The sequence below is a fragment of the Neovison vison genome, chromosome 2, assembly GCF_020171115.1.
Source record: "Neovison vison isolate M4711 chromosome 2, ASM_NN_V1, whole genome shotgun sequence".
NCBI classification, from domain to species: Eukaryota; Metazoa; Chordata; class Mammalia; order Carnivora; family Mustelidae; genus Neogale; species Neogale vison.
This window is the reverse complement of record NC_058092.1, coordinates 154,822,152-154,847,675: the sequence shown is the minus strand read 5'-3', so window position 1 is coordinate 154,847,675 and position 25,524 is coordinate 154,822,152. Positions and strand designations below refer to the sequence as shown.

The following is a 25,524-nucleotide window of genomic DNA, read 5'->3' as shown; positions in this document are numbered from 1 at the left end:
CTGGAGCTTGGAGTTCCTCAAAGATACGGTGTTGTGCCAGAAAAAAGAGGCAGGACTCTGTTATTTTTGGAGTTTGATGATTTTCAGTACTGGCTTTCTTTCTTTAATTCTTTTTTTTTTCCAGTAAAGAAGGTTAGCTCAAATTTGGGGGTGTAAACGTGAGTGATTTTAGGAGGATCGTTACAGATGGAAATGTCTGTGGACCTCTGCAGTACACCGTGTGTGTGTGAGTGTGTGTGCATGTGCATGTTTGTGGCATGTCCCCCTAGATGATAGTCATAGTGAGTGCTGGAGACTGATGGGTGACACAGCCTACCCAGGTGCAGGATTCCTTCCCCCAACCCTCTTCGTGCTCCCTCCCTTTATGGGTGACAAATCACTTCCTGAGCTGTATTTGGTAGAATAGCACCTAACACGAGGTTGGAAAAACCCAGTTCAAGTTCAGTAACCTCATGTGGGATCTTAGAACTCCAAAACTTTGTGACCTTGGGAGGGTGACTCCCTGGGTCTTAGTTTCTTCTTGGAAATCAAGGACAATCATTATAAGATCCCCATCCTGGCTTGTTGGAAGGGCCAAGTGAGACCATTGCTCTAACTAGAGCTCTATTATCAACCAAGTCAGACTCTCAAATAATGAGCTCAGAAAAGGAAGCCCAGACATTGTGAAGTAGAGGAGGGAGAGATTTGAGTTCAGGATGAAGGATAAAATTAGAAGGAACAGAGTGGATAAAATCAGTGTTGGCTTTAGAATTTTTAGCTGGAGGGTTTTAATGGTGGCCTTTGTGGAATAAAATATTTTGACAGGTGTTTTAAAGAGCCTCTGTGCAGGCCCAGGTAGGGTTCTCTTGCTGGAGAGCAGGCAGGTGGACGTGTGGGATGATGGCAAAGGCAGGACAGTCGTCTGCACAAATCCTCCCATGGCATTTAGGAAGGGGCCCATTAGAGTCACAGAGATTGGGGTCACGGTGTCACTGATGGGACTTCCTTCAGGGATCAGTGTTTACTTTTCTGTATTTTCATCACAGAACTCTTGGCCAGTTTCAGTAATCAGGGAGGACTAAATCAAGCAGGATTTACCTCATGGGCTTGGAATGGAGCCCAAAATGCTTATGAAATAGTAACGGGGGCAGTGTAGCATTTTATCATGGCTTTGGTTGTGGTAGTAACTGTCTCTTGGGGAATTTGCACTCTTTCTGCATAAATAAAATGTGCACATCTCTCACTATGCATTTTCCCTCAGGATCAAGGAAGGGACCCAGGTTTTAACTCATGATCTCTCTCATGTTTTATTAAGGGTCCTGGCCTCGAGAGCTTGCTGTGAGTTGCAGGGCATCTGAGAACGTGTTTCCTGCCATCCCAGCAAACCTTCTGTGCAGGCACTTCCCTGCCTAGGTAGTCTTTTCTAAATTTTTTTTTTAAAGATTTTACTCATTTATTTGAGAGAAAGAGAGAGAGAGAGAGAGAGAGAGCACAAGATGGGGAAGGGTCAGAGGGAGAAGCAGACTCCCGCTGAGCAGGGAGCCCGACATGGGGCTCGATCCCGGGACCCCGGATCATGACCTGAGCCAAAGGCAGCCGCTTCACCGACTGAGCCACCCAGGCGCCCCTCTGACTTATTTTCTCTCTGAACTGTTTGTAGAAGGAGATTGCACACTGTGGTGTATTCTGCCTTGTGTCCCCGGGGACACCGTTGGCACCCACCTCACTTGGGATCACCTCTCTTGCTTGAAAATATGGTCCAGCAGAAAGGCTGGGGCTCCCTGAGCCCGGCGGGGAAAGGACATTTGAAGGCATCACATTGTGCCCGTGGCTGTCCTGTCTAGAGGCAGTCACACCTCTGAGCTGGTCTTCCCCAAACCATCCTGGGCACAGGGCGGTATGTCCCTTGAAATTCTTTTTTTTTTTTTTTTTAAGGGACATCTTTTTATTGTGATGAAATATACAGACACATTAAATTTACCCTTGTAGCTATTTCTAAGCGTACAGCTCAGTGGTGTCGAGTACATGCACATTTCCACACAACCATCACCGCCATCCACCTCCCGAACCTTTCTCCTCTTCCCAAACCCTGAATCCATCAAACTTGAAGTACTTGGTAGCCCTCCATGGGGGCTCCGTCCATAGCAGCCCCGACTTGGTTATTGTACAAGAAAGGAACCATGGATCCAGGAAATGTTTTAGTTGTGTTGCTATTTATAGCTCAAAGCTTGTGGAGGTCCAGTCCCCCCTCCTTCTCTGGACTTGGCTTTTCCAAAATGGGTCAAGCCCATCACCTTGGCATCTTGGACCCCCCCTCCTGTTTGGATCCACCTTCTTCGTGGGCCTCGTCCCCACCTCGGCCACATGCCTGCCTCCCGCCGAAGACAAGCCCTTTGTTCTCTAATCAGGTTTCCGTTTCTTCTTTTGGAAACCTTACATTCTTTCCTCATGAAACCTGCCTCTGTCTCCCCTTCTGGAAAAGTCTTCCTTCTCTGAGGTCTCCTAGAGTGAATTTGCCCATTTCTTAGAACACGTCTTCTCTTCTTTATTTGATGGTGGCTTCCTGGAGAGCAGGGTAGTGACTAGTTCTCCCCTGTATCTGCCCACTTGAGTGATAGACAATAAACAGGATCTCAAAAGATACTTATCCAGGCATGGAATTGGGAATTGTGCATTTCAGTGACAGAAACTATGTGCTAGGTGTCCAGAATGCCTTTAATGTGGGAAAACATTTTGTCATATTTCTCCCACTTACACCGGGTTGAAATCTCCCTTTTAAATAATAATAATGAAGAAGTAAATAGCATAGTTTAGAACCTAAGAAGGATTCAGGAGTTCTGTTTGAGGTGGAAACCTGCCTTTCATTTTATTGCTATGTAACCCCAACAAGATGTTTTTCTCTCTAGGTTTCAGTTTTCTCCGCTATAAAGCAGAAATAACAACATGTATTTCAGTGAACATAAAAGGTGCCGTTATTGTATACACTGCGAAGAAAGAAAAATTGCTGTCAATTAAACAATGATATAATTCTTTCTGTGGATGAGAATTTTTATTTTACACTTACTGAAGTAGTTCTTTTAGATGTGTTTGGGCCTTTGAAAAATCTTTGAAAGGAGACTTAATCACTCAAGGGTTTCCTAAAATGTCTTCGTATTTGAAGTCTGAGTGTTCTGAAACACGATGTGACTCACAGTAGTCAGAACTCACGTTTTTTCACCCATTATCACCCTCCGCATCGGCGAAACTGTTGGTGACGCAACCCCCCCCCCCCCCGCTCCGAGGATGAACTACTGTTTTCTATAGTTTCTGCCAAGCTGCAACACGGTTCTTCAAGTCTTAACTGATGGTACTTTCCTGATCTTACAAAACCATCACGACAGAGGGTTTTCAGACAAGGGCCAGGTCCCTAGTCATCCTAAAATGTTTTTTTTTTTTAAAAATTAATTTATTTATTTTCAGAAAAACAGTATTCATTATTTTTTCACCACACCCAGTGCTCCATGCAATCTGTGCCCTCTATAATACCCACCACCTGGTACCCCAACCTCCCACCCCCCCGCCACTTCAAATCCCTCAGATTGTTTTTCAGAGTCCATAGTCTCTCATGATTCACCTCCCCTTCCAATTTACCCCAACTCCCTTCTCCTCTCTAACTCTCCTTGTCCTCCATGATATTTGTTATGCTCCACAAATAAGTGAAACCATATGATAGTTGACTCTCTCTGCTTGACTTATTTCACTCAGCATGATCTCTTCCAGTCCCGTCCATGATGCTACAAAAGTTGGGTATTCGTCCTTTCTTATGGAGGCATAATACTCCATAGTGTACTTTGAAGCGCCAGGGGCTTGCCGACGGTCCACCAAGCCACTGAGAATGACGGTCACGTAGTAACAGCTTCATCCTGACTACCTCCCAGCTGATGGCAATCACAAGACACATCTCCATCTCAGAGAGGTTAACACGGGGGATAAAAGGTGCATTTCAGAATAGTTAACATAGGGCATAGCTTCCTCCTAGGATGCTGGTAAGGTAGAGGAGAAAGGTTTCATACCTGCTATCGCGGAAACATCATGGAGCCCCCTGATATCAATAACTATTATTTATAGAGCACTCACTACTGTGATAAGCTTATTCATTTATGGTGTAACTTTCATATTAAAATTTCCCCTAATATATTTTCCCTTTTTTATTGAGGTATGATTTCTATTCAATGAAACACACAGATCTTAAGTGCCCAGTAGTATGAATTTTGACACCTTTGGTCTGCAACCCTATCAAGATATTTTCATTCCTCCAGAAACATCACCCTGGTGCCCCTTCCCAGTCAACACCCCCGCATCCCCAGCCAGCCTCCATTCTGATATCCTTCACCACGGATCGGTTTTGCCTGTGCTAGAACTTAGTATCAGTGGATTCACGTGGTATGCATTCTTCTACGTCTTTTTTCTTTCTTTGAGCTACCCCCATGTCACTGTGTGTATGCAGAGCTGGTGCCCTTTTGTGGCAAAATAGTCTTCCATTGTGTACACAGGCCCGTGTTTCTGCTTTTCTCCCCTTGGTGGACATTAGATTTCATGTGGGCTATCACGAGTAAAGCCGCTATGAACATTTGAGTACAACTATTTTTTGGTTACATATTTTCATTTCTTCCCGGAATAGAATTTTGGGGATAGAATTTTGGGGTCCAAGGACAGGTGTGTATTTAACTTGAGGAGAAACAGAGAGAAGTGCCATCGACACTCCCGTTGTGTACAAGAGCTCCGTATCTCTACGTCCTTGCCAGCCCGACAGCTGTAGTCGGCTCATTTGAGCCATTGGAAGGGTTTTATCATGGAATCTCTATGGCTTTCATTTGTATTTTTCTGGAAGCTAATAACCACCAACCAGTTTTCATATGATCACCAGCCATTTGTATATCTTCCACTGTAAAATTCCTGTTAAATCAGTTGCCCATTTTTCAATGGGGTCATTGGGGTTTTAATTATTGGGTTATAGGATTTGACTCCTTTGTCAGATTTATGTATTACAAATATTTTCTCCCAGTCTGTGGCTTGCCTTTTCATTTCCTTTGTGGTATTTTTTGATGAATAGAGGTTTTTAATGGTGATGAAGTCCACTTATCTATTTTTTGTTGTTATTAGTGTTTTCTGGGTTCTAACAAAAGTGTTGCTTATTCCAAAGTTAGAAAAGTCTTAGAAGACTTTATTCTACAAGCTTTATAGTTCTTGCTACCACATATAATTCTGTGATCCATCTCTAATTAAACTTTGTGTAGGATTTGAAGTACAGATCAAAGCTAAAATTTCCCCATTTCTGTAAGTAGTTGTTCCATTACCATTTGTTGAAAATATAGTTGATCCATGAACAATGTGGGGGTCGGGGTGCCAGCCCCCAACACTGTCAAAAATCTGAGAGTCAAAAATTTGACACTCTCTCGATGGAGCTGCTAGTAACCTACTGTTGACCAGAAGCCTTACCAATAACACAGAGGGTTGATTAATGCATATTTTGTGTATTGCATATTTCACCTACTGTATTTTTACAATAAAGCAAGGTAGAGAAAAGAAAATATTAGGAAAATTGGGGTGCCTGGGTGGCTCAGTGGGTTAAGCCTCTGCCTTTGGCTCAGGTCATGATCCAGGGTCCTGGGCTCTCTGCTCAGCGGGGAGCCTGCTTCCTCCTCACTCTCTGCCTGCCTCTCTGCCTACTTGTGACCTCTGTCTGTCAAATAAATAAATAAAATCTTTAAAAAAAGAGAAAATATTAAGAAAATCATAATGAAGAGAAAATATATTTACAGTACTGTACTGTATTTATTTAAAAAAATCCACATACACATGGACACGCATCGTTCAAACCTGTGGTGGTCAGCGGTCAGTTGTTTTCTCTTTTCCTCGTCGACTTGCTTTGGCACTTTGGTTGAAAATCAGTTGACTATGTGAGTGTGGTCCACTCCTGCACTGTCTGTTCTACTCCACTGATCTGTTTATCTATTTGTCTAATGCCAGTGTCATCCTATCTTGATCTATGTATTAGTTTGAAATCAAGTAAGATATGTTCTCTTCATTCTACCTTACAAGGTTTTTGCTTGTTTTTGTTTTGGCTGATCTAGACCTTGTGCATTTTCTTTTATATTTTAGAATAAGCTTGTTGGTTTCTCCAAAAGACCATTATGAGATGTTGATTGGAATTGATTTGAATGAATAGATGAATTTGAGGAAGATAGAAATGTTTAAAATATTCAGTTTTCCAATATATGTATAGATAGTATTCTGTCTTTCTGATTACTGAAGTCTTTTTAAATTTCTCTCAGAAGTTTTTAAAATGGTTTTGTGTGTGGAGGTCTTGCGCATGTTTCTTTAAATTTATCCCTAAGTATTTTGAGCTTAAAATATCTTGTAATAGTATTTTAAAAAAACATCTTCTACTTATTTGCTGTTGATATTTAAAGATACAATTGCTTTTTGTATATTGCCCTTGTATCCTACAGCCTTGCTAGACACAACACGACGTATTTTGCTTAGTGCTTTACGGAATTCCGTGTTTATTCTTGAAGCCACCTGTGATGCAGGTGTTTGTACAACCGTATTTTATAAGAAGTTTGCCCAGAAATTACGTATGTTAATTTCTTTGCTCAAGGTCATGCAGGTTGAGTAATAGGAGGGCTAGGATTTGAATTTTGGTCTAGCCTGACTCCAGTGGCTAGTCCCTTTCCACTCTGCTGTAATATTTCACCTCCTTGACCTTGGGATATTTGAATGGGGTCATACCATGTGTTTCCCTGGATTTCACTTGGATGTTTTTGTGTCATTGTGCTTCACAAGGACATGAACTGGCTAATGGAAGCTTTGAAACAGACCTAACAAAAATAAGGTGATAGGGGTGCCTGGGTGGCTCAGTGGGTTAAGCCGCTGCCTTCAGCTCAGGTCATGATCTCAGGGTCCTGGGATCGAGCCCTGCATCGGGCTCTCTGCTCAGCAGGGAGCCTGCTTCCCCCTTTCTCTCTCTCTGCCTGCCTTTCTGCTTCCTTGTGATTTGTCTGTCAAATAAATAAATAAAATCTTAAAACAAAAGAAAACAAGGTGATAAAGAGACACTGCGGGACAGTCAGTGTTTTTTTCCCACGGAAGGCTATCCCTGCAGTTGGATGCCTTTGCAAAGCTCAGCCCTCTTTCTCCATACTGCCGGTGCACACTCGCTGCTGCTAAATCTTCCATGTGTGGGGATGCTGTCAAACTTGTTTTCCCTCCTTCTCTCTTGCAATGTGCTACAGGAAACCATTTCTCTACAGCCAAGGAGCTCACCGAGGAGATTAGATCATTAACATCAGAAAGGGAAGCACTGGAGGGACTCCTGGACAAGCTTCGGGCACTGAGTTCCAGGAATGTCCAAAAGCTGGGTGGTGTGAAGGAAGATTACAGCAGACTGAGAAGACAGCTGGACGAGGGGGAGACCGCTTACGGTAAGCAGTCACAACCGTGGCCCGGTGAAATATTCACGCTGTTGATGGTCCTGTGGGGCTCGGCGGGATGTTCTGGGCCCCGTGTGAGCATCACTGTGAAGGGCATCCTGGAGCATGGGACACTCTTCCTGGAGGATTTTGTTTTTTGGCAAGAGCCTTGGCAAATGGGGTAGAATTACTTGTCGGCTTTTGTTTTGCTATTCACGTGCGATGTCTTTGCTGTCTTTTGTCCCCCTCCTCTACCCTCCATGTGCTAATAGCCTTGCGATCATTTAGAGCAATCTTTCCTTTGGCACAGGGCTTGAGAATCTTCTCTGTTCGACAGTTATGTTCCTTTAGTTCCTTGGCTCCGTCTTCTGGCTTGCACAATCACAGACGAGAGCCGGCTGACTCAGAAAACGGAATGAAGACCATGAAGTGGCTCTTCTGTGTGTGAGCTTTTCCTGAGAGCTTCTTTCTCCAGGAAGAACGACACGAGAGCGGCCAATGCTGCCTTGACCAAAGTCTCTGGCTGTCAGAGCGCTTACCTTACTCTGGCGTTCTTTTCTGTTCCCATTGTGGCTGGGGTCACCTTGAGGATTGCTCCCTGAGGGACAAGTCTTAGAAGATGCTCGTTCAGTCCTAACTGATAAAGTAAAAACTTATTTCTTAAAAAAAAGAAGTGTAAAGAATTTACAGTGATTCAGTTTTTAATCTGAAGAAATCAATCCTGAGAAATAAATGCAGACTTAAAATATGTTAGATGCTAGAACCCGTTTTTTAAAAACTGGTAAATGAGAAGAATATCCAGCTCATAGGCTGATTGAGTGATACAGAGTAAATGGGGTAACTTACACAGATTTTTAAGGTGTGTGTGCACGTGTGTGTGTCTGCCTTCTTGCATTTCTTCTAGAAGTAGAAGCTGCTAGAGGCTAGAGGTCATACGTAGAATATCATGGTAATAAATGCTGTTTACTAGGAAAATGAAAGACCGGTCTACTAATAAATAATTATATTTACAAAGCATTCTTATTTAAAAAGAAATAAGAAAAGAATGGGTTGTTAAGTAGCCACAGTTGAAATACGGCTATTCGAAAATACTCCACAGATTGGAGGAAATGAAGATTAGTATTCAAAACCAAATAAAGAAATATGAAATTAGTTAGCAGAAATTAGGTGTCTTTTCACTCTGAATAAATTTTGTTTGAAAGGCTTACTCAATTGTAAAAAGAGGTTTCAGTTATTTGAATCACAGATGGGATGTTTGGTTGTTTCGAACGGTTCAAGATGTTACAAGTGGTTGTGTCTCCTTCGCAATGGGCAGGCCTAACCTGGCTAGACAACCGAGGGCTTCTTATCGTTCTTTCCCCCATCTGTAGGTCAAGGCTTCTTTTTTGCCAAATATGTAGAGACTGTACATTTGAGTCTGACTATGTAACTAGGGTATTGAGGGGTAACAACACTTTTTCCTAAGATGGGATGCTGTGCTTTATGAAGTCACGATAGCAAAAATCATTGGATATTTTAAATGAATTTTAGCTATAGACTTTTAAAATGTATAAAAAATAAACACTATGAGATTTCTCTTATTTTCATTATATAACTTTTGGCTCAATATGGGGGAATCCATAGTATCTAAGAATAAAGAAGATGTCAACCAATTTGGACAAATTTAGTCCAGCAAATTTAGTCCAGCTTCAGTTGAGCTCTTGAAAGCCATAAATATCTCTTAAAAAGAAAAAAAAAGAGCCATGTAGTATTTTTTGAATCTCATCCTTGTCACTTTACTAAGTATTTCCAAAATGATGAATAAAACATAAACAAATGGGATGAGAGATTGTTACCACCAGTGATTGTAAGCTGCAGATGGCTCGCTACTGTGGCGAGTGCGTTCTTTATGTCTTAGACTTGGATTTTGCTGGATCAGCTACCCTTTTCCCTGTGCTTTAAGCTGACGGTAATTCTTAACCAATCTGAGGTGACTTGGCCTCAGGTCAACCAAGTTAATAATCTTGGGTTGATGAGAGTAATGGGAGATAAATAAATAAGTACATAAATAAATAAATAACGAATTCCTTAGTAGAGTAAAGCTTTTTATCTTTTGGAATGCAGTAAAGCTAGGCCAAAGTCCATAGTCTGCCATTTGTTGGCTTTTGAGAGTTAAAGATTTAGAGGGAGCTCTAAATGTAGAGCTTTAAATGTAGACCAAATACAAAGGAGTAGTATGTCCACACATGTATGTGCCATGAGCTGACTCTTCTTGTTCTTAGATAAAATGTTTTAAAATAAAACTGTTTAAGAAATAAGCAGTATGTAGAATTCTTTAAAAATAACCAGATTTTGTTAGTGTGTAAGAAAGCAACTGTTTTTTGTGCATTGATTTTTTTATCCTGCCACATTACTGAATTACTCTATGAGTTCTAGTAGTTTGGGGGTGGAGTCTTTTGGGTTTTCCGTATAAAGTATCATGTCATCTGCGAAGAGAGAGAGTTTGACTTCTTCTTTGCCAATTGAATACCTTTTATTTCTCTTTATTGTCTGATTGCTGTTGCTAGGACTTCTAATACTATGTTGAACAAGAGTGGGGAGAGTGCACATCCTTGTCATGTTCCTGATCTCAAAGGGAAGGCTGTCAGCTTTTCTCATTGAGGATGATATTCACTGTGGGTTTTTCATAGATGGATTTTATGAAACTGAGTAATGTTCCCTCTATTCCTATACTTTGAAGAGTTTTAATCAGAAACGGATGCTGTATCTTGTCAGATGCTTTTTCTGCATCAATTGAGAGGACCATGTGTTTCTTCTCTCTCCTCTTATTGATTTGTTCTATCACATTGATTGATTTGTGAATGTTGAACCACCCTTGCATCCGAGGGATGAATCCAGCCTGGTCATGGTGGATAATCTTTTTAATGTGCTGTTGGATCCTATTTGCTAGGATCTTGTAGAGAATCTTACCATCCATAGTCATCAGGGGTTTTGGTCTGAAATTCTCCTTTTTGGTGGGGTCTTTGCCTGGTTTGGGGATCAGGGTAATGCTGGCTTAATAGAAAGAGTCTGGAAGTTTTCCTTCCGCTTCAATTTTTTGAAACAGCTTCAGGAGAATAGGTGTTATTTCTTCTTTGAAATTTTGGTAGAATTCCCCAGGGAATGCGTCAGGTCCTGGGCTCTTGTTTTTTGGGAGGTTTTTGATCACTGCTTCAATCTCGTTACTAGATATCGGTCTATTCAGGTTGTCAATTTCTCCCTGATTCAGTTTTGGAAAGTTATAGGTTTCCAGGAATGCGTCCATTTTGTCTATGGTGCATAAACAATGAATTCTGGAACACTGAAAAGAAATAAAAAATAAATAAATAAAAATTATTACCAACCACCCCCCCACCCCGATTTTGGTTTCCAGCAATAGTTGCAGAATGTGGCACATGGGAAGAAGGTAATTTGGGAATGGATAGGCAACTCCATGATGGACAGCGACCCACCCCTTCTCCTTTGTTCATCTGTGTCCTTCGACAGGTGACATTTGGTCCAAGATGGCGGACCCAGCCTCACATATGTCCAAGTGCAGCCAGGGTTCTGGTTCCATAGTGGAAGGAGAGATTTGTAGTTTTGGGGAGCAGTTAGCAGTATCTCTTATACAGAGAACTCTTACCAATGGGAAGTGCTTCGTTGATCATTTACAGCATTATTACCTCTTCTGTGGCTGGCTCAACTGAGATCAAGGAACAGCACTGTCCTTATGTTTTGTTTGTTTTGTCACAGTGTCCAGCATGGTGTCCTTCAAAATAGCAAATATAACATCTGGGACCAGATGTTAAAAACGAAACATTCCCTTATTTCCATATTGTTCCTCTACTCCTCTACTTTGAATTACAGACCCACACATTGGATCTTTTTTGTCTTCTTTTTTAATTCTTCAAATTCATTTTCTAATTTCGTGAGACCAGAGATAAGTTTGATTGTCTTTTGTGGAAGATGCTTGAGTCATCTGAGTGGTATATTCGTATTGGGGTGTCAGCAGACAGAACAAAATGATGAAAAAGTCCCAAAATGTGCCAGAGTAATGAAGGGCAAAGGAAGACAGAAATCATCACTGAATCCATTGACTTTGTCACAGTGACACACAGCCTCTGTGAAGAGGCAAGAAGGGGGTGTGTTTCAACCTGTATCAGCTCTCCGTAAGACTTCAGGAGGACACGTTGGAATTGAGCAACTTTAAGCACAGTGAAATAGAATGAAAAGCTTTCAACCCCTGAATTATGGAGATTAACTATAAACCTTTAATTATTGAGGATTTCAATTTTTTTTAAGGGAGGCTGGGATTAAAAAAAACACCAACAATCAGTAACTTTTTTAGTTTGCTATATCTGTTTTTCAGCAAAAAGACAACCCTGAGAAATATATAACTTCTTCCATCTCTTGTGTATAAGTTGGTAATCTGTATTGTACTTCATTAATATTGTTGATTTCGCACTATAACTCAGATATAAAGGAAGCAGACGTCAAGGGGAGAGATTTAATCACAGAATAATCAGGGCTAGAATTTTAAATAGGACATCATTAGCATGTTAATGAAGTTTCCCACTTTATGCCAGCTGCCTGAATAGAAAAGATACTGCAGATGTAGCTCAAAAATCTGGCAGGGTCTGTGGCCCACTGAGCTGTCAGGAATTCGTGTAGAGGCTCCGTAACGTACGTAAAGGGATTCTCTGTGCGGCTTTCCAATGGCAGGATTTCATTTTTACTGGGAGTGATGGCTGCCTGTGTTCAGCTTGAACTCATTTGCCTTTCAATGAGTAAGAACAGGGCAGGCAAGGAGCAGTTTTTAAGTGTAATAAAGTTGGAGGGGGTCCATTTTTCAGTTATGGTTTGGGGCTAGTTTGGTACTTCCCCATTATCCACAGTTCGCTTTCTGCAGTCTCGGTTTGAAAGTTAAACTTTGTCATAGGTTTATATGTATAATAAAGAACACGGAATACATAGGGCTCAGTACTCTGTGGTTTCAGGCATCCATGAGGGTCTTGGAAACATCCTCTGTGCATAAGAGAAAACTGCTATACCTGCCTTTTGCTTTAGATTAGAAAGGCCATAGGCCCACGCTGATGCCATCCTGACCTGACTTTTGGATTACCCCCTAACTTTTGAGCTTGAAAGAGCTGATGAAAGGAAGTAGGACATTCTCTAGTGAGACATGCATTCCTTTAACTCTGAAAGTCCACAGGTGACACTTCTTTCAGAAGTCACCTTCCCCACTATGAAAAGACCTTCAGTTTAGAGATCCTGTGCTTTGCACGATCTGCATGTGTAGGCAATAATTCCTGTTCCACGTTTATCAGATGTTTTAGAGGAAACTTTGAAGAAAAATTAGAACAGAAGAGTAGAATTTGCATGCCGTGTGTGTGTGTGTGTGTGTGTGTGTGTGTATGTGTGTGTGTGTGTGTATGGGGAGGAAATGGAGATGTAAACAGCACAATTAACAAACAAAAATAGAATTTGGAAGTTGAGATGGAAGAAAAGCCAATGACAAGTGTTGATTATTCTAGCTGAGAACATGTGATAATGAGCTTCCCAGGAACCAGAGCGAAAAAGACAACTGAAGCGTCATCCATCTTCCTCAAAAGCAGCTAAAAGCACAAAGTTTTCAGGAATGTGCAGTGGTGTTAAATTCTTAGAGGCATTTTTTTTTTTTTTGAGAGAGAGAGAGAGAGAGCATGTGTGAATGGGGGAGGGGATGGTCAGGGGAGAGGGAGAGAAAAAGAATATCAAGTCCCAGACGCAGGGCTTGATCTCACGACCCTGAAATCATGACCTGAGCAGAAATTGAGAGTCGGATGCTTAACTGAGCCACCCAGGTGCTCCTGGAAGGCATTTTATTTATTTATTTATTTTTTAAGAGCATACTGGGAAGTCCTCACGGACAGATTCATAACAGATGCGCAAACGCTCTCCATGTTTCCCTGCCTGGAAAGGGGGTGCCTTCCAAGCAGGGGCTCATGGGGAGACTGAAATGTATACATATCTTAGATGTGTGGGTGTGTACGTATTTTTCCACAAAAATTCTGACTCAGTGTTTTGGCAAAAAGGATTTGGAAAGGAGCCATTCTAAAATCTCCCCAATTTTTGAGAAACACATGAAATGATAATAATACCATGGGGATGAATTAGTAAGGGCTTGGGCTAATTATGTGTAAGTTTGGAAACTTCCAGTAATCTGACATGATTCAAACATGAGACTAGGGATGTGGAATATTCACCGAAGGTCCCTTCTTCCCTCTGAGCTTTGAGGAAGGTCTGTGTCGTAGGAGACTTTGCTCACTTGAGACCAGAACAGTGATCGAGCTCTTGACGACTGAGGACCGTGCTGTTTGTCCTGGAACTAGAGGGGTGTTGCGGGTTCTGTATGTGGCAGAACTTAGATTGTTACATGAAGAATATGCTATTTGCGTCTGCTTTTCTTAAATTAGAAATCTTTGTTTAATTTTGAGAACATAGACAATACGAACTAGGGAAGAAAAACTCCTTTTAAAAAAAATGCCATAATCTTTCTCTCTCAGGTTTTTCCATGGACTGAACTTCTACATTTCTATTTATCACTGATGAATCTTACTGATAAAATTATTATTACTATTATTATCAGTTAAATATATATTTGCATATTAAATTTCTCTCCCTTTTTTTTTTTTTTTCTTTTCTGGTTATATCCTTGCCTCTCTGTCAGTGTGGTTATTTCTCTGCCACCCGTTTTGCCTGCAAATTTCTGCACTTGACATTGGCAGTGAACTTCCTCCCTCTCTTATCAAAAAATTGGGATATCCTTTGGGAGGCCGCTTCCCAGCAGTATAAAAAGCCTGTGCTCAGACATAGGAGGCCTTAGTTTCCTCTCCCTTCGGTTGCTTGTTCGTCCTCTGTGCCGCTCCTGGCATGGAGAGCCGTCACCACGTGAGGCTTGACGAGTGACTGACCTTGACCAAGGCACTGCATCTTCCGTGCTCCTCAGTCGCTTTGTGTACAACGCAGCACCATCCTGTACGCATGCATCATTTCTCGGAGCATTTATTGAGCACTTACAGTATGCCAGCCTCTGTGGGAGGCCTTCGTGGTCCAGAGTAAATCAGACAGTCCCTGAGGCCACCAAAGTCCCCCTTTACTAGTCCCTCTGGTCTTGCGTTCCCACAGTTGCCCCCGGACTTAGTCCATTCCCTTGCTCTCTGCCGTTTCCGGTGAACTCGAGAAGTCCTTCCTTGTTACTTTCTTTTCCGCCTGTCTCCCCATTTGCTTTCTATTCTCCCTTCACAACACTTCAGTCCCATGACCCCTAACTGGGAACGCAGTGATGATTTCATTTGTATTTCCTGCCCAGCCGCTGTACCCAGTTTTTTGGTGTGCTGATTTGTTTGGAGTGGGGAACAGGATTCGGTGTGATGGGGCGTGCGTGTGACTCTGACGTTTTTGTGGATCATTCTTGGAAACAGCGTCCTTCCTAGTCTTTCTTGATTTCATCGGGATTCTGGGCTTTCAATGACATTGGTTTGCCCTTGGCTGTGGATGGCTGTGGATGGACACACACACACACACTCACGCTCACATGCCCCCTCCTGAAGATTAAGCCAAGGACAGTGGTTAGTGGGAAGGCCACGATCCCTGAGGAGCGTCTGTTGGCTGTGGTTGGGTGAGGGCTGATCTGTTGCGAGAGGCCCTACCGTGGACGGCAGAGTGCGTCACATCTGGGTCATTGTCTTTTGTGAGACTCTTCCTCCTGCCCCCGATTTTAAATGTCCCGGGGTGGGAGCAGTGGCCCCCTCAGTTAACTGAACGACTTCAGCCTTATGTTAGGACTTGAAAACGTATCGTTCTTATTATGACTATTAGAGCTCAATGCGAAGGTGTTCATGTAGGCGTTCCTGTGACTTCATACAGATCCTTAGAGGCTTAACAATGAGTCCTCGTAAGCCTCCCCCCTCTGCTGTTTTACTGTAGACGTCCAGCATGTACTTACCGCACCCCTTGCTGCACACACAGATTAACTCTGGGTGCTGCGGGTCTACCACGTGTCGCAGAGGAGGGAGTGATCCCCTGTATGTTGTCACGTTCTCTTCAGTAACAGACGTGGATTCCTTTTCTTTTTGTTCTCAAGCCCTTCCTCTGCACCAGGCCCCGAGCTGAGTCATGATGCCTATATAGCTGCCTAATCCTCTGGACAGCGTGTGGCCAGCTCCAGCCCCATCTCTGTTTTATAGATGACGAGGCTGAGGCTTTGTCCAGGGGCACGTGGGGGGGGGCGGTAGGAGCCCGGATTTGATTCCTTCTTGTCTGCAGTTGCACGATTCTCGTGAACTTGACTTGTAGCATGAACTTCTCTATGCATCCCTCGGCCTCACCACCCCGCCTAAATCCTGCCCTCCTGGTCACGATCATGAAAACAAAGCCTCCTGGAAATCGTCTCTTGAGGATGTTGCATACCCTGAAAAGATAGGTGATTTGCTGTTGGGTGTTTTTTTTTTTTTTTTTTCCACTTTTGAAATTTCTAAGTATGCTTTCTGTATTTCCTACCTGAAACAGTGACCTACTCTCTGCAACATCCTGATACCAGATAGATCATTTCACTCGGTTGGAGGCCCTAGAGGTTATCACCGTTATGATGACAACATATTTTGTATTAAAACTGAAATCCTTTGTCATGGAAGGGGCCTTGCATTCTACAAAAATAGGGGAAAAAATTGAACTATCACACTTCAGTTGGGTACACATTGGTCAACTCCAAACCACGTTTTGATATGTTTTGAAAGAACCATTGATCGTTCCGCTTCCTGTTCTAAAATGCTTAAATGTCAGTGTTTTCCTCTGTGTTCTTGTAAGTACAGGCCTTCATAAGTAGGTTGACATACTCTCCAGGGTTTCTGGTAGAGGACTCTACCATAAGCCCTGTTTGCTAGGAATTTACTGCTATGCCAGCCTGTTGATCCCAAGGAATCCACCTTGCAGAATGTGATGGTTTTCTTTCCAAGCTTCTTTGAGTGAGTTTTTGCACTTGAAATAAAATGTTTAACCTATTCTGTAATTCAGGGCTTTCAGGAACTAGGATTTTTTTTTTTTTTTCCCTTCAGCTGAGTCCAATTTTGCGAGGTTTTCCGGAATTCAGTTTTATTGGTGCTGTGACATGTTTTATGCTGTCACAATTTTTCCCAGTGATTAAATTTGTATGAAATCTCTTCTTTTCCTCCTCGACATTGCCATGAGTCATGGCCTCCTGCCATTTTCCCCGGCTACTTCCTCTTCTTTGAAGCTGCCATATGCTTAGCAACCCAAGAGGGAATACTTTTTTTGAGAGACCATTATTTGTTGTTAATTTGATTTTTCGGGTTTTTGTAGCTCTTGTAAAAGAGAGGAGGTGTGCTCATCAGTGTTTCCCCGATTGCTCTGTTGTCCTGCTGTTGACTGCCTGGGACCCACCACACGTTTGTATTTGGGGATAGGCATCCTGTCTCATCTGCTTTCTCTCAGATTTTTAGACAGTCGGGGTGGGCTGGATCACCCTAAGCTAATTTTTAACCCTAAGCTAATGCGCCGGTTTAATATTTATAGCATGGCAGAAACCATCAAGAGTTGCTTAAAGATCTACTGACTTGACAGCATCAAAAATTTATAAACCAGATATGCTTGTATTTTTCATGCCCCCCATAGTTACAGAATGTAATTGTGTTTCTGCCCTGACATTATACTTTCCAAAGTCTTCATAACTCATTAACAACTGGTTGCAAACTTTGCTTTGAGATTTAATTATAACCAACCTTTTTATGTTCTCCTTTTTTTTTTTTAAAAGATTTTATTTATTTATGTGACAGACAGAGATCACAAGTAGGCGGAGAGGCAGGCAGAGAGAGAGGAGGAAGCAGGCTCCCCACTGAGCAGAGAGCCTGACTCAGGGCTCCATCCCAGGATCCTGGGATCATGACTTGAGCTGAAGGCAGAGGCTTTAACCCATGGAGCCACTCAGGTGCCCCTTTAATTCTCCTTTTATTTATCCAAATGATGTTTAACTTTTGGCTATTTTAGCCTAATTTGAAGATCTCCCTTTTTGTATGTGTCACTGTGGCTGGCTTACACTTCGTGTCTCCCCAAATGTTGTATCGCCCTTCCCTAACTAAGAACCTAAAGTAAATAGACTGTGATTTCAGGGGGTCCTTAGTGAGAGGAAACCTGGTCTTGCTCAGCAAGGGAACTGCAGTCTTGAACTTCTTTTCTTTAACTCTGTATGTGACCCAGCGTTTGACTTCGGTCTGTGTGTCCCAATTGTATTGGCAAGACAGGAAATTGGAATTTGGCAAATATCTGCTTGCCTTTCACCACCCCCCCCCGCCCCCCAGCGACTGAGGCGCAATAGGGGCTGAATACCAGATTCCACGTCTGCCCTGAGACGGTCACCGAACCCTGCAATTCCCTAATGGTCTGGAATCCGAGCAGTGCATCGACCTTGGGAGGCAAAGAGATTTCCCCTGTGGATTATATAAGAATCCTCTGAAGGTGAAGCTTATCGCATTCTTGGGGTTACTCTAGTGGTTTACATTTTTTTTAAATTTATTCCACAAAACAGCATAAGCATAAAACACATATTCAAAGCCGAACAGAAAATGTCCATCATACAGTGTCTATAGCGGAGCTCCTGGTTTCATTTTTAGTGTCACCCCCGTGTCTGAAGCATGCGCACCCCTTTTGCATGCTGCGAATTCACCTCCTGCCATTAGCCTTGTATGGCAGTAATGAAAGCATCACGTCACTCAAGCCTCGCAACTGTATGTTGCAATAAATTTGTCAACCCCATTCTCCAGATGCTGACACTGAGGCCCAGTGAGCTAAAGGAGTTGTCGGGTGGGACTCAGACTCAGACCTTCCGGCTCCAGAGCTGTGCTCCTTGCACACACATGCCCATGCTGCGACAGAGCATGCCAGTTTCTTATTTATGGTCTTTTTAACATCCCAAAACTCAATATACCATGATTTGCTTAGTCCTTATCTTGATGTGTTTTGTGATCATTTTTATGAATTCCTTTCTAAAGATGAAGTGCCAGTTCAGGATTACTGGACCAAAGAGTATGATTTGCTTTCTGGCAGAGGATATGTTGCAAACTGACGCTCAGAAGAATTATACCGGTTTACTTGATGCTACCAATGCATCTGTTCCCATACTTGCTGTCATTTCTTAAAAGATTATTAGTGTAACAACAATAATTACAGAGTATTTAGTTCATGCCTGGTTTCTGCATATGTTTGACCATTGGCAAGGCTGACCTCGCTTCTTCTTGTGCCTTTGTAATTTTTTTCACAGTTTCTTGTCCATGCACTTTGTCCATTTTTGGGGGGAAGGGAAGGGAACTTGATGGTTTCCTCATCTTAATATAATATGGTTATTATCATTTTTTCCTTTGTGTGTATGCACATGTGTGAAATTAACCCCTTACCATAATTAGTAACAGAGCAAGAGAAGAAATTTTTGCAAACAATGATAACCATGTTGAGCTGATAAATTCTGAAGCTTCTTAAGGCATCCAGGTACAAATAATGTCACAAACAGAGACAGAGACAGGTATTCCCCAGGAAAGGCTGTCTGTCTCCACTCTGCGCATTAATATTCATTGGGCCTGGCCTTTAAAACTCAGGCGACATTTAGGGAACTGCTGCAATTGGGACCGTAATGAACAGGCTTCACTTTTTACAACGCATCTGGGGAAAGCATCGTTTTCCATGTTTGCATCCATTAAAATACACAAACTGTGAGGGGGTCCAGCTTCCTACCCACCTTCTTCCTTTTCCTTTGTGATACAGCTGATGTGTAGTACCTCACCGTCTTTGACTTTTTTTTTTTTTTAAGATTTATTTATTTATTTGGTCGGTGGGGAGAGAGAGAGAGAGAGCAAGCACGAGCAGGGGGAGGGGCAGAGAGAGAATTCAAAGCAGAACCTGCGCTGAGCAAGGAGCCTGACATGGGGCTCGATCTCACGACCTTGAGATCACAACCTGAGTGGAAACCAAGAGTCTGATGCTTTACTGAGTGCACCACCCAGGCACTCCCCCCCCCTTTTTTTTAGTGTTCTGTTTTCTTAAATTGATCCATTAGAAAAATATTTTCTACGTGTAGGGATTTTTCCCTCCAAAGCACGCTGTTAATTCACAGACGGAGGGAGAGTGTCTATGGCCGCTAAAGGACAGTTTGAAGGAGAGAGGGAAAGGACGTGGCAGAAAAAGGGCCTCCCTGTCCTGGAAAAATGCCAGATGGGATGACCTTTTATACTGTCACCAGCTTTTCGCAGAGAGCTGTTGCGCTGGCCAGGGCTCCCTCCCCTTCTCTCCTGAGACAATAGGCGGCGTTGGGTATCAAGTCACAGATCCTTTTCTGGGGATGATGTGTAAATGATTGTGATCTGGGCTTCAAGAAGGCAGCTTCTTGCCTGTCGGAGCTATGGGGCATCAGCGGCTCCCGCCTCTCAGACCACGTCTTCCCACGGCTTTCTGCTGCTCCCATTGGCTTCCCCATGCTTTTCTGGTTTCTTCCCTCCACCTCTGGAATATCCCATGCCCTTATCCACCCAGGCACCCACTCCCTACATTGCTTCTAAGTTCACCTTGTCCCTCCCCCTGACCCTCTGAACTTCCCTCGGTCTCCATGTGCTCTGGATGAAGTGTGTGACTCCGCCCCACCATCTCCCCAGAACTGGCTCCCCGTGACATCTGTGTCTCAACTACTCTTGCCGCGGAACCCACGGACCCTCCCATATGTACATTCTGTGTCCTCCTTGCGCCATTTTGTTCTCCCCCTGCCTGGAGCTTAGCCTGAGATGGCGAAGGTGATCATTATCCTTCCCTTAATGCTCTGGGATTATTCATTCCGTTTTGCCATGTTGAGTGGAATATGTAATAGCGTCTATGAAGAAGCCTGAAGACTATAAATAAACACTCTCTCTGGTCTTGAAAGGGGTTTATACAATATAAAATTTAGAGCACATTTTTCTCAGGAGCTCTGACATTAATATTCATCATGAGCCCCAAAGTAGAAGCTATTCTGTTTTAGCATAATGAAGTTTACCATATGTTTCAAAGTTACTTGCAATTGTGCTTCTCATAACGACAATTAGAAAGGTCATCTTGTCTTGCCTGGTTCTGTTAGATATATAAAACAGCTCCTGGCTGTCAGGGCAGGATGTACGAGGGCACTTGTGTGCAAATACAAGGGGAAGACATGATTCCTCTTATCCCAAAGTGTAGCCGTTTACATCTAATTACCAAACATGGAACACACTATTCTTTTGACTTTACATCATATATGTACATAGAAAGGGAGACTTCCAAAGCAAATTCTCCTCTGTGTTCTCAGTGCCTAAATCATGTGAGTATTTTTTAACCGCCATCACTTAAGCATGCTGTGATGGGTCCCCTAAAACATTGGTTAGAGAAATTTGTCATGAAGACACTGGCTTGTTTCTGATCTTTTTTCTGCCTTGCTTAAAAAATTATTTATTTGAATTAATGTATGGGAATAACATCGTATTTAATCCTCTACCTCTGAACTTTGATGGAAGAATAGGGAGAAGGTAAGAAGGTGGCCATGGCTTTCTGCTCAGCAGGGAGCCTGCTTCCTCCTGCCTCTCTGCTTGCTTGTGATCTCTCTCTGTCAAATAAATAAATAAAATCTTAAAAAAAAAAAAAAGAAGGTGGCCATGGGTCAGGGTAGCAGGTTTCTTATGGAGCTTGTAGAAGGCTACATCTGTGTTAGCGTTGAAGCAGGTGATCCTTGGAAGAGATGGTCTTGGGAGCTGATGCTGGAGAACAGTGGTTCTTAATCTGGCTTGGGAATAGCAATCTAGGTTGCCATAGTTGAAATATTAATATTTCTATATATTTCTATGTATAAATTCCCCTTCATTTCCCTCCCTCCCTCCCTCCCTCCCTTCTTTTTCTCCAAGTTTCTTTGCCTGAATTGTGACAGACTAAACTTCTGTATTCAAGCCTTTAGAATTTACAAACATTTATCAGTAGGTGGGAAAAGCAGGTAAGAACATCTTGGATTCATTAACACATGCCTATGGTCTCCACAGTTTTCAAATTTCTTACTTGGGAATACTGGAGAAGATTCTGTGGCCCATGAAACACCTGATTATTGCCATCTAATAATTGAATGCCTCAGCTTTAAAAATTAATTGATTTATTGAACATATATATATGGATAGCCAACGGTACAGAGAGATGTCTCTTCCCAGCCTTTGGGTTTGAGCTCTGGTGGCTGCACACCGTCTATCTGGAATAGTTTGGGTCAGATTTGCCAGAGGCACCGAATTAGTCCACATCCCTCAAGGTGATTTCCAGGCAAATGAACTGATTTTAATTATTTTTACTATTAAAAAAGATCATTGTTAACTGAGAATGCTAGAAAGAGAGGGGTAAACAGTTTTAATAGTCCTGTTACACATAAGTGAAGGAAAAAAAAATCACAATGCTTATGTAAACAAGGAAAAAAATGGTAGCATGAATATGAAAAGGGCTTCTTTCTTCCACTCCAATTTTCCTCTTGGGCCTAAAGCTATTAACATTGGGTGTGTGTCTCTGTTGTTATTTCGTGTTATAACCCACATGCTGATGGGGATAGCTGTCGGAGTCCGTCTCAGTCTGTGTAGCGCCTTCTTTTGATTGTGCATTTGACTCAGTCTAAGATGCCCTTACATGGAGGTGTTTGCAGGACACGTCGGCTCAGGGGAAGCACTGGTTCTTGCAGGACCTGCCCGGTCTGTCGCCCCGAAGCCTTACCTGGCACTCAACACTTCAGCGGGTGTTGAGCACCATCTAGGTGCCAGGCACTGGGAAAGAAGGGTGGAAACATCTGGATCCTGTCTGGAGAAGTTTGCAGTCATGGGTTGGGGGAGGCAGGCCTGCATAGCAAACAGAACTCCGTGTGGGGAGGGATGAAATAAAGAAACAAAGGTGAAGAGAGCACAGAGAGGAAGACAGCTAAGTGTGTCCTGAAAGACCCTGGGACCGCTTCACAGAGAGGGCAAGGCATGGGCTGTGGCTTGGAGGTGGATGAGGGCAGAGGTGCTGGAGGCCTCCAGGCTGGAGAAGAGCTTGGCTCCGAGGTCAGGGGAGTAGGCAGGTTTGGGGCATGCTGAGACCAGGGACCAGATCCCAGCCCTGCCCTATAGCTGCTGCATGACTTTGGATAAGGCTTCCAATGTCTCTAGGCACCAGTGTCACCTCTCTTGTCCCAAGAATGTGGTCACCTTCCTGTAATTACACAGAGCTGCGAGAGGCTGAAATGAGATAACACATGGGATCGATGTGGCTTGGCCCGTGGCTTGTAATAAGGACTCAGTTAACTTCACTGAACATTATTATTGATCTGGCCAGTAGTAGGTCCGATAATAGGTCCAATAATAAGAGTCCGAGAGTGGGAAGGGTAGAGTGTGAGGCTGAAGAAGTGGGGAAGAGGCAGACCACGAGAGACCTCTTTGCCATGCTGGGGTTGTCAGGTTTTTTGAAGGTGGTGGTTAGTCATTGAAGAAACCTGGTTCTTGTGAACTTAACCTATCCTGAAATTCTTAATTTTTATTTTTTTAAAGATTTTATTTATTTTTTTGACAGACAGAGATCACAAGTAGGCAGAGAGGCAGGCAGGGGATGGGGGAAGCAGGCTCCCCGCTGAGCAGAGAGCCCGATTCGGGGTTCGATCCCAGGACCCTGAGATCTTGACCTGAGCTGAAGGCAGAGGCTTAACCACTGAACCTCCCTGAACATTCTTACTTTATAAAATAGATGAATACCTACAATCTTACATCCATGGATCAATGTTTCTCTCTTTAAAAATGTGACTAAAATTACGTGCCTCTTAAGGCTGGGTAAAAAATACTGACAACGTCAAGTGTTGAGGAGAAGTGGACAAGATTGCTCCTCCATTGCTGGTGGGTGTAAATGGCAGAGACATTCTAGAGAACAGTTTGTCAGTTTCTCATAAACTTAAACATGCCGTTGCCATGGGGACCCAGTGATTCCATTCCTAGATATTTATTTATCCTGGAGAAATAATGTTGTCCACACAGAAATGTGTAATGAATGTTTATAGCAGCACGATTCATAATCACCCGAAACTGGAGAAGCCCGGTATCCTTCAGTGGGTGACGGGAATAGCAGCAAGTGGTTGGACATCCACAGAGTGGAATAGTACGCGGCAATGAAAAGGATGGATTATTAATGCGCACAATTCGGATGCATCTCCAATGCATTGTGCTGAATCAAAGAAGACAGACACAAAAGGCTTGATCCTGTGTGATTCAATTCAATTAACACTGTAGAAAAGGCAGGCCTCTAGAGACATGGCTAGAGGGTTGGGGGAGGGTCTGAGTACAAAAGGGCAGCAGGAGGGAATTCCTTGGGGGGCCATTGAGACAGTTCTGCATCCTGTTTGTGATGATGGTTACAAAAATCCATCCATGGTATTAAAACCCCTAGAGCTATACACACACACACACACACACACACACACACGAAAGAAAAAAAGGAAACGTAAATTTTACTATATGTATATGAAGAAGAAAGAGTTTAAAGAACTCTGGAATTTATAGCTCAGTTCTTGCATGCATTACCTGGTCGATCTCATTTAAGCCTCCACTAGCCCTCCGAGGTTAACATTACTATTTTTCTCTACTGTTCTATTATCCACTATTGTTTTTATTGACTATGTTGACATTTCACAAGGTTTGGTGCAAGGTTGCAGAGCCTGGCACAAGCCAGGCATGTGTTACTTTCCTGCCCACAGGATTGCATGCCACACCTCAAGGAGCTGGGAGTGGGGGTGGGAGCCACTTGTCCTGGCCTCTGGGCCAGGCTGCTCCCCAGTGACCCAGTTCCCCAGCTGATCCATCCATGTCCTGTGGACGTGTCTCTGTGTGTCCTGTGGTTCAAATTTTACAAATGGGCAAAGGTTGTAAACGATTTTTCTATATGCTTAGTCTCAGAAAGGAGTTCACGATTGCATATTTTATCCCCAACTTCTTAACTGGTACTGCTGGCTAAGTTAAATTTGGCTTCATTTCAAGGAACTACTGCCTCCCCAGAGGGCCTTTGAATGGTGACACCCGCGAAAACCTTGTTCAATTTTTGTTCCCTTCACAGCTTCAACTTAGTCTCCTTAAATATCGTTCAGGTTGTAACCCAAGGCAGCTCTGTGGCTGAGTAGAGCTGTTAATTAACTAACATACTCAACCTTAGACCACAGGGTAGGAGATAACTCCTTAGAGAGAAAAAGAGAAAGATATTAAATAAAGAGAAACAGTAAGAAAGATGGAAGAAATTTAATTCTTTTTGCATATTTTATACTTGTTTGTTTAAATATCTATTTCCCCAACCACTTTAACAGCTTCTTGAGACCATTAATCTTCTGTATCCGCCCGCCCCCATCTGTGCTTTGCATGTAGAGTAAAGGCTTAGAGAAGGCTTGCCGAATAAGATGGATCCCGAATTGGAGAGCGGAGTGGAATTTGTGACGTGTTGTATTCCTTCTAACAGTCCTGTATTCAGAGCCACCCATGTGCCAAGTCTTGTTTTTAGAGATACTATGTGAATAATTACTTTTAAAATCCTGTGAAGCACATATCCTCCTTCCTGAAGGAGGAAACTGAGGCCAGGAGGGAAGGGCTGGACTTCTCAGTCTGCACACCAGACAGAGTAGAGCTGTGTGGTCAGACCCACGCAAATTCAGATCCAGTAGTGCCATGTCATGAAGTGGGACATGGCATGGGGTAGATGCTTAACTGCTGCGAGTCTCATTTTCTGTCCAATTTACTCATGTAACCAGTGATGGAGTCACAGTTTATAGGCCCTAAAGCTATTACAATTTGGAGGTAGGTCTTATGTAAGAAAAAGCACATACAGTTCTGAATCAAAATTAGTAATAGGGTTTGGAAGGGACCCATGAGGGTGAGTGGCCCTGAGGCATATGTGTCATTAGATTTCTGGTAAATCTTTCTTGGCTTTCAACTGACTTTTCTGTGGGCCACTAGGTGCCCAGCTCCAGAGATGGAAGAACTACTGGGAGGGTCCAGCAGGAAACAGACAAACTGCATTGCAG

General features: G+C 42.9%; 1 protein-coding gene across 1 annotated transcript in view; it reads left to right on the top strand.

The window, feature by feature from the left end:
• DISC1 (DISC1 scaffold protein) overlaps window positions 1–25,524 on the top strand; it is a 312,576-nt gene that overhangs the window by 102,784 nt on the left and 184,268 nt on the right. Inside the window, exon 8 of the mRNA XM_044236813.1 lies at window positions 7,254–7,442. Within this exon, the coding sequence (XP_044092748.1) occupies window positions 7,254–7,442 (189 nt within the window). The remainder of the gene's footprint in view (window positions 1–7,253; window positions 7,443–25,524) is intronic.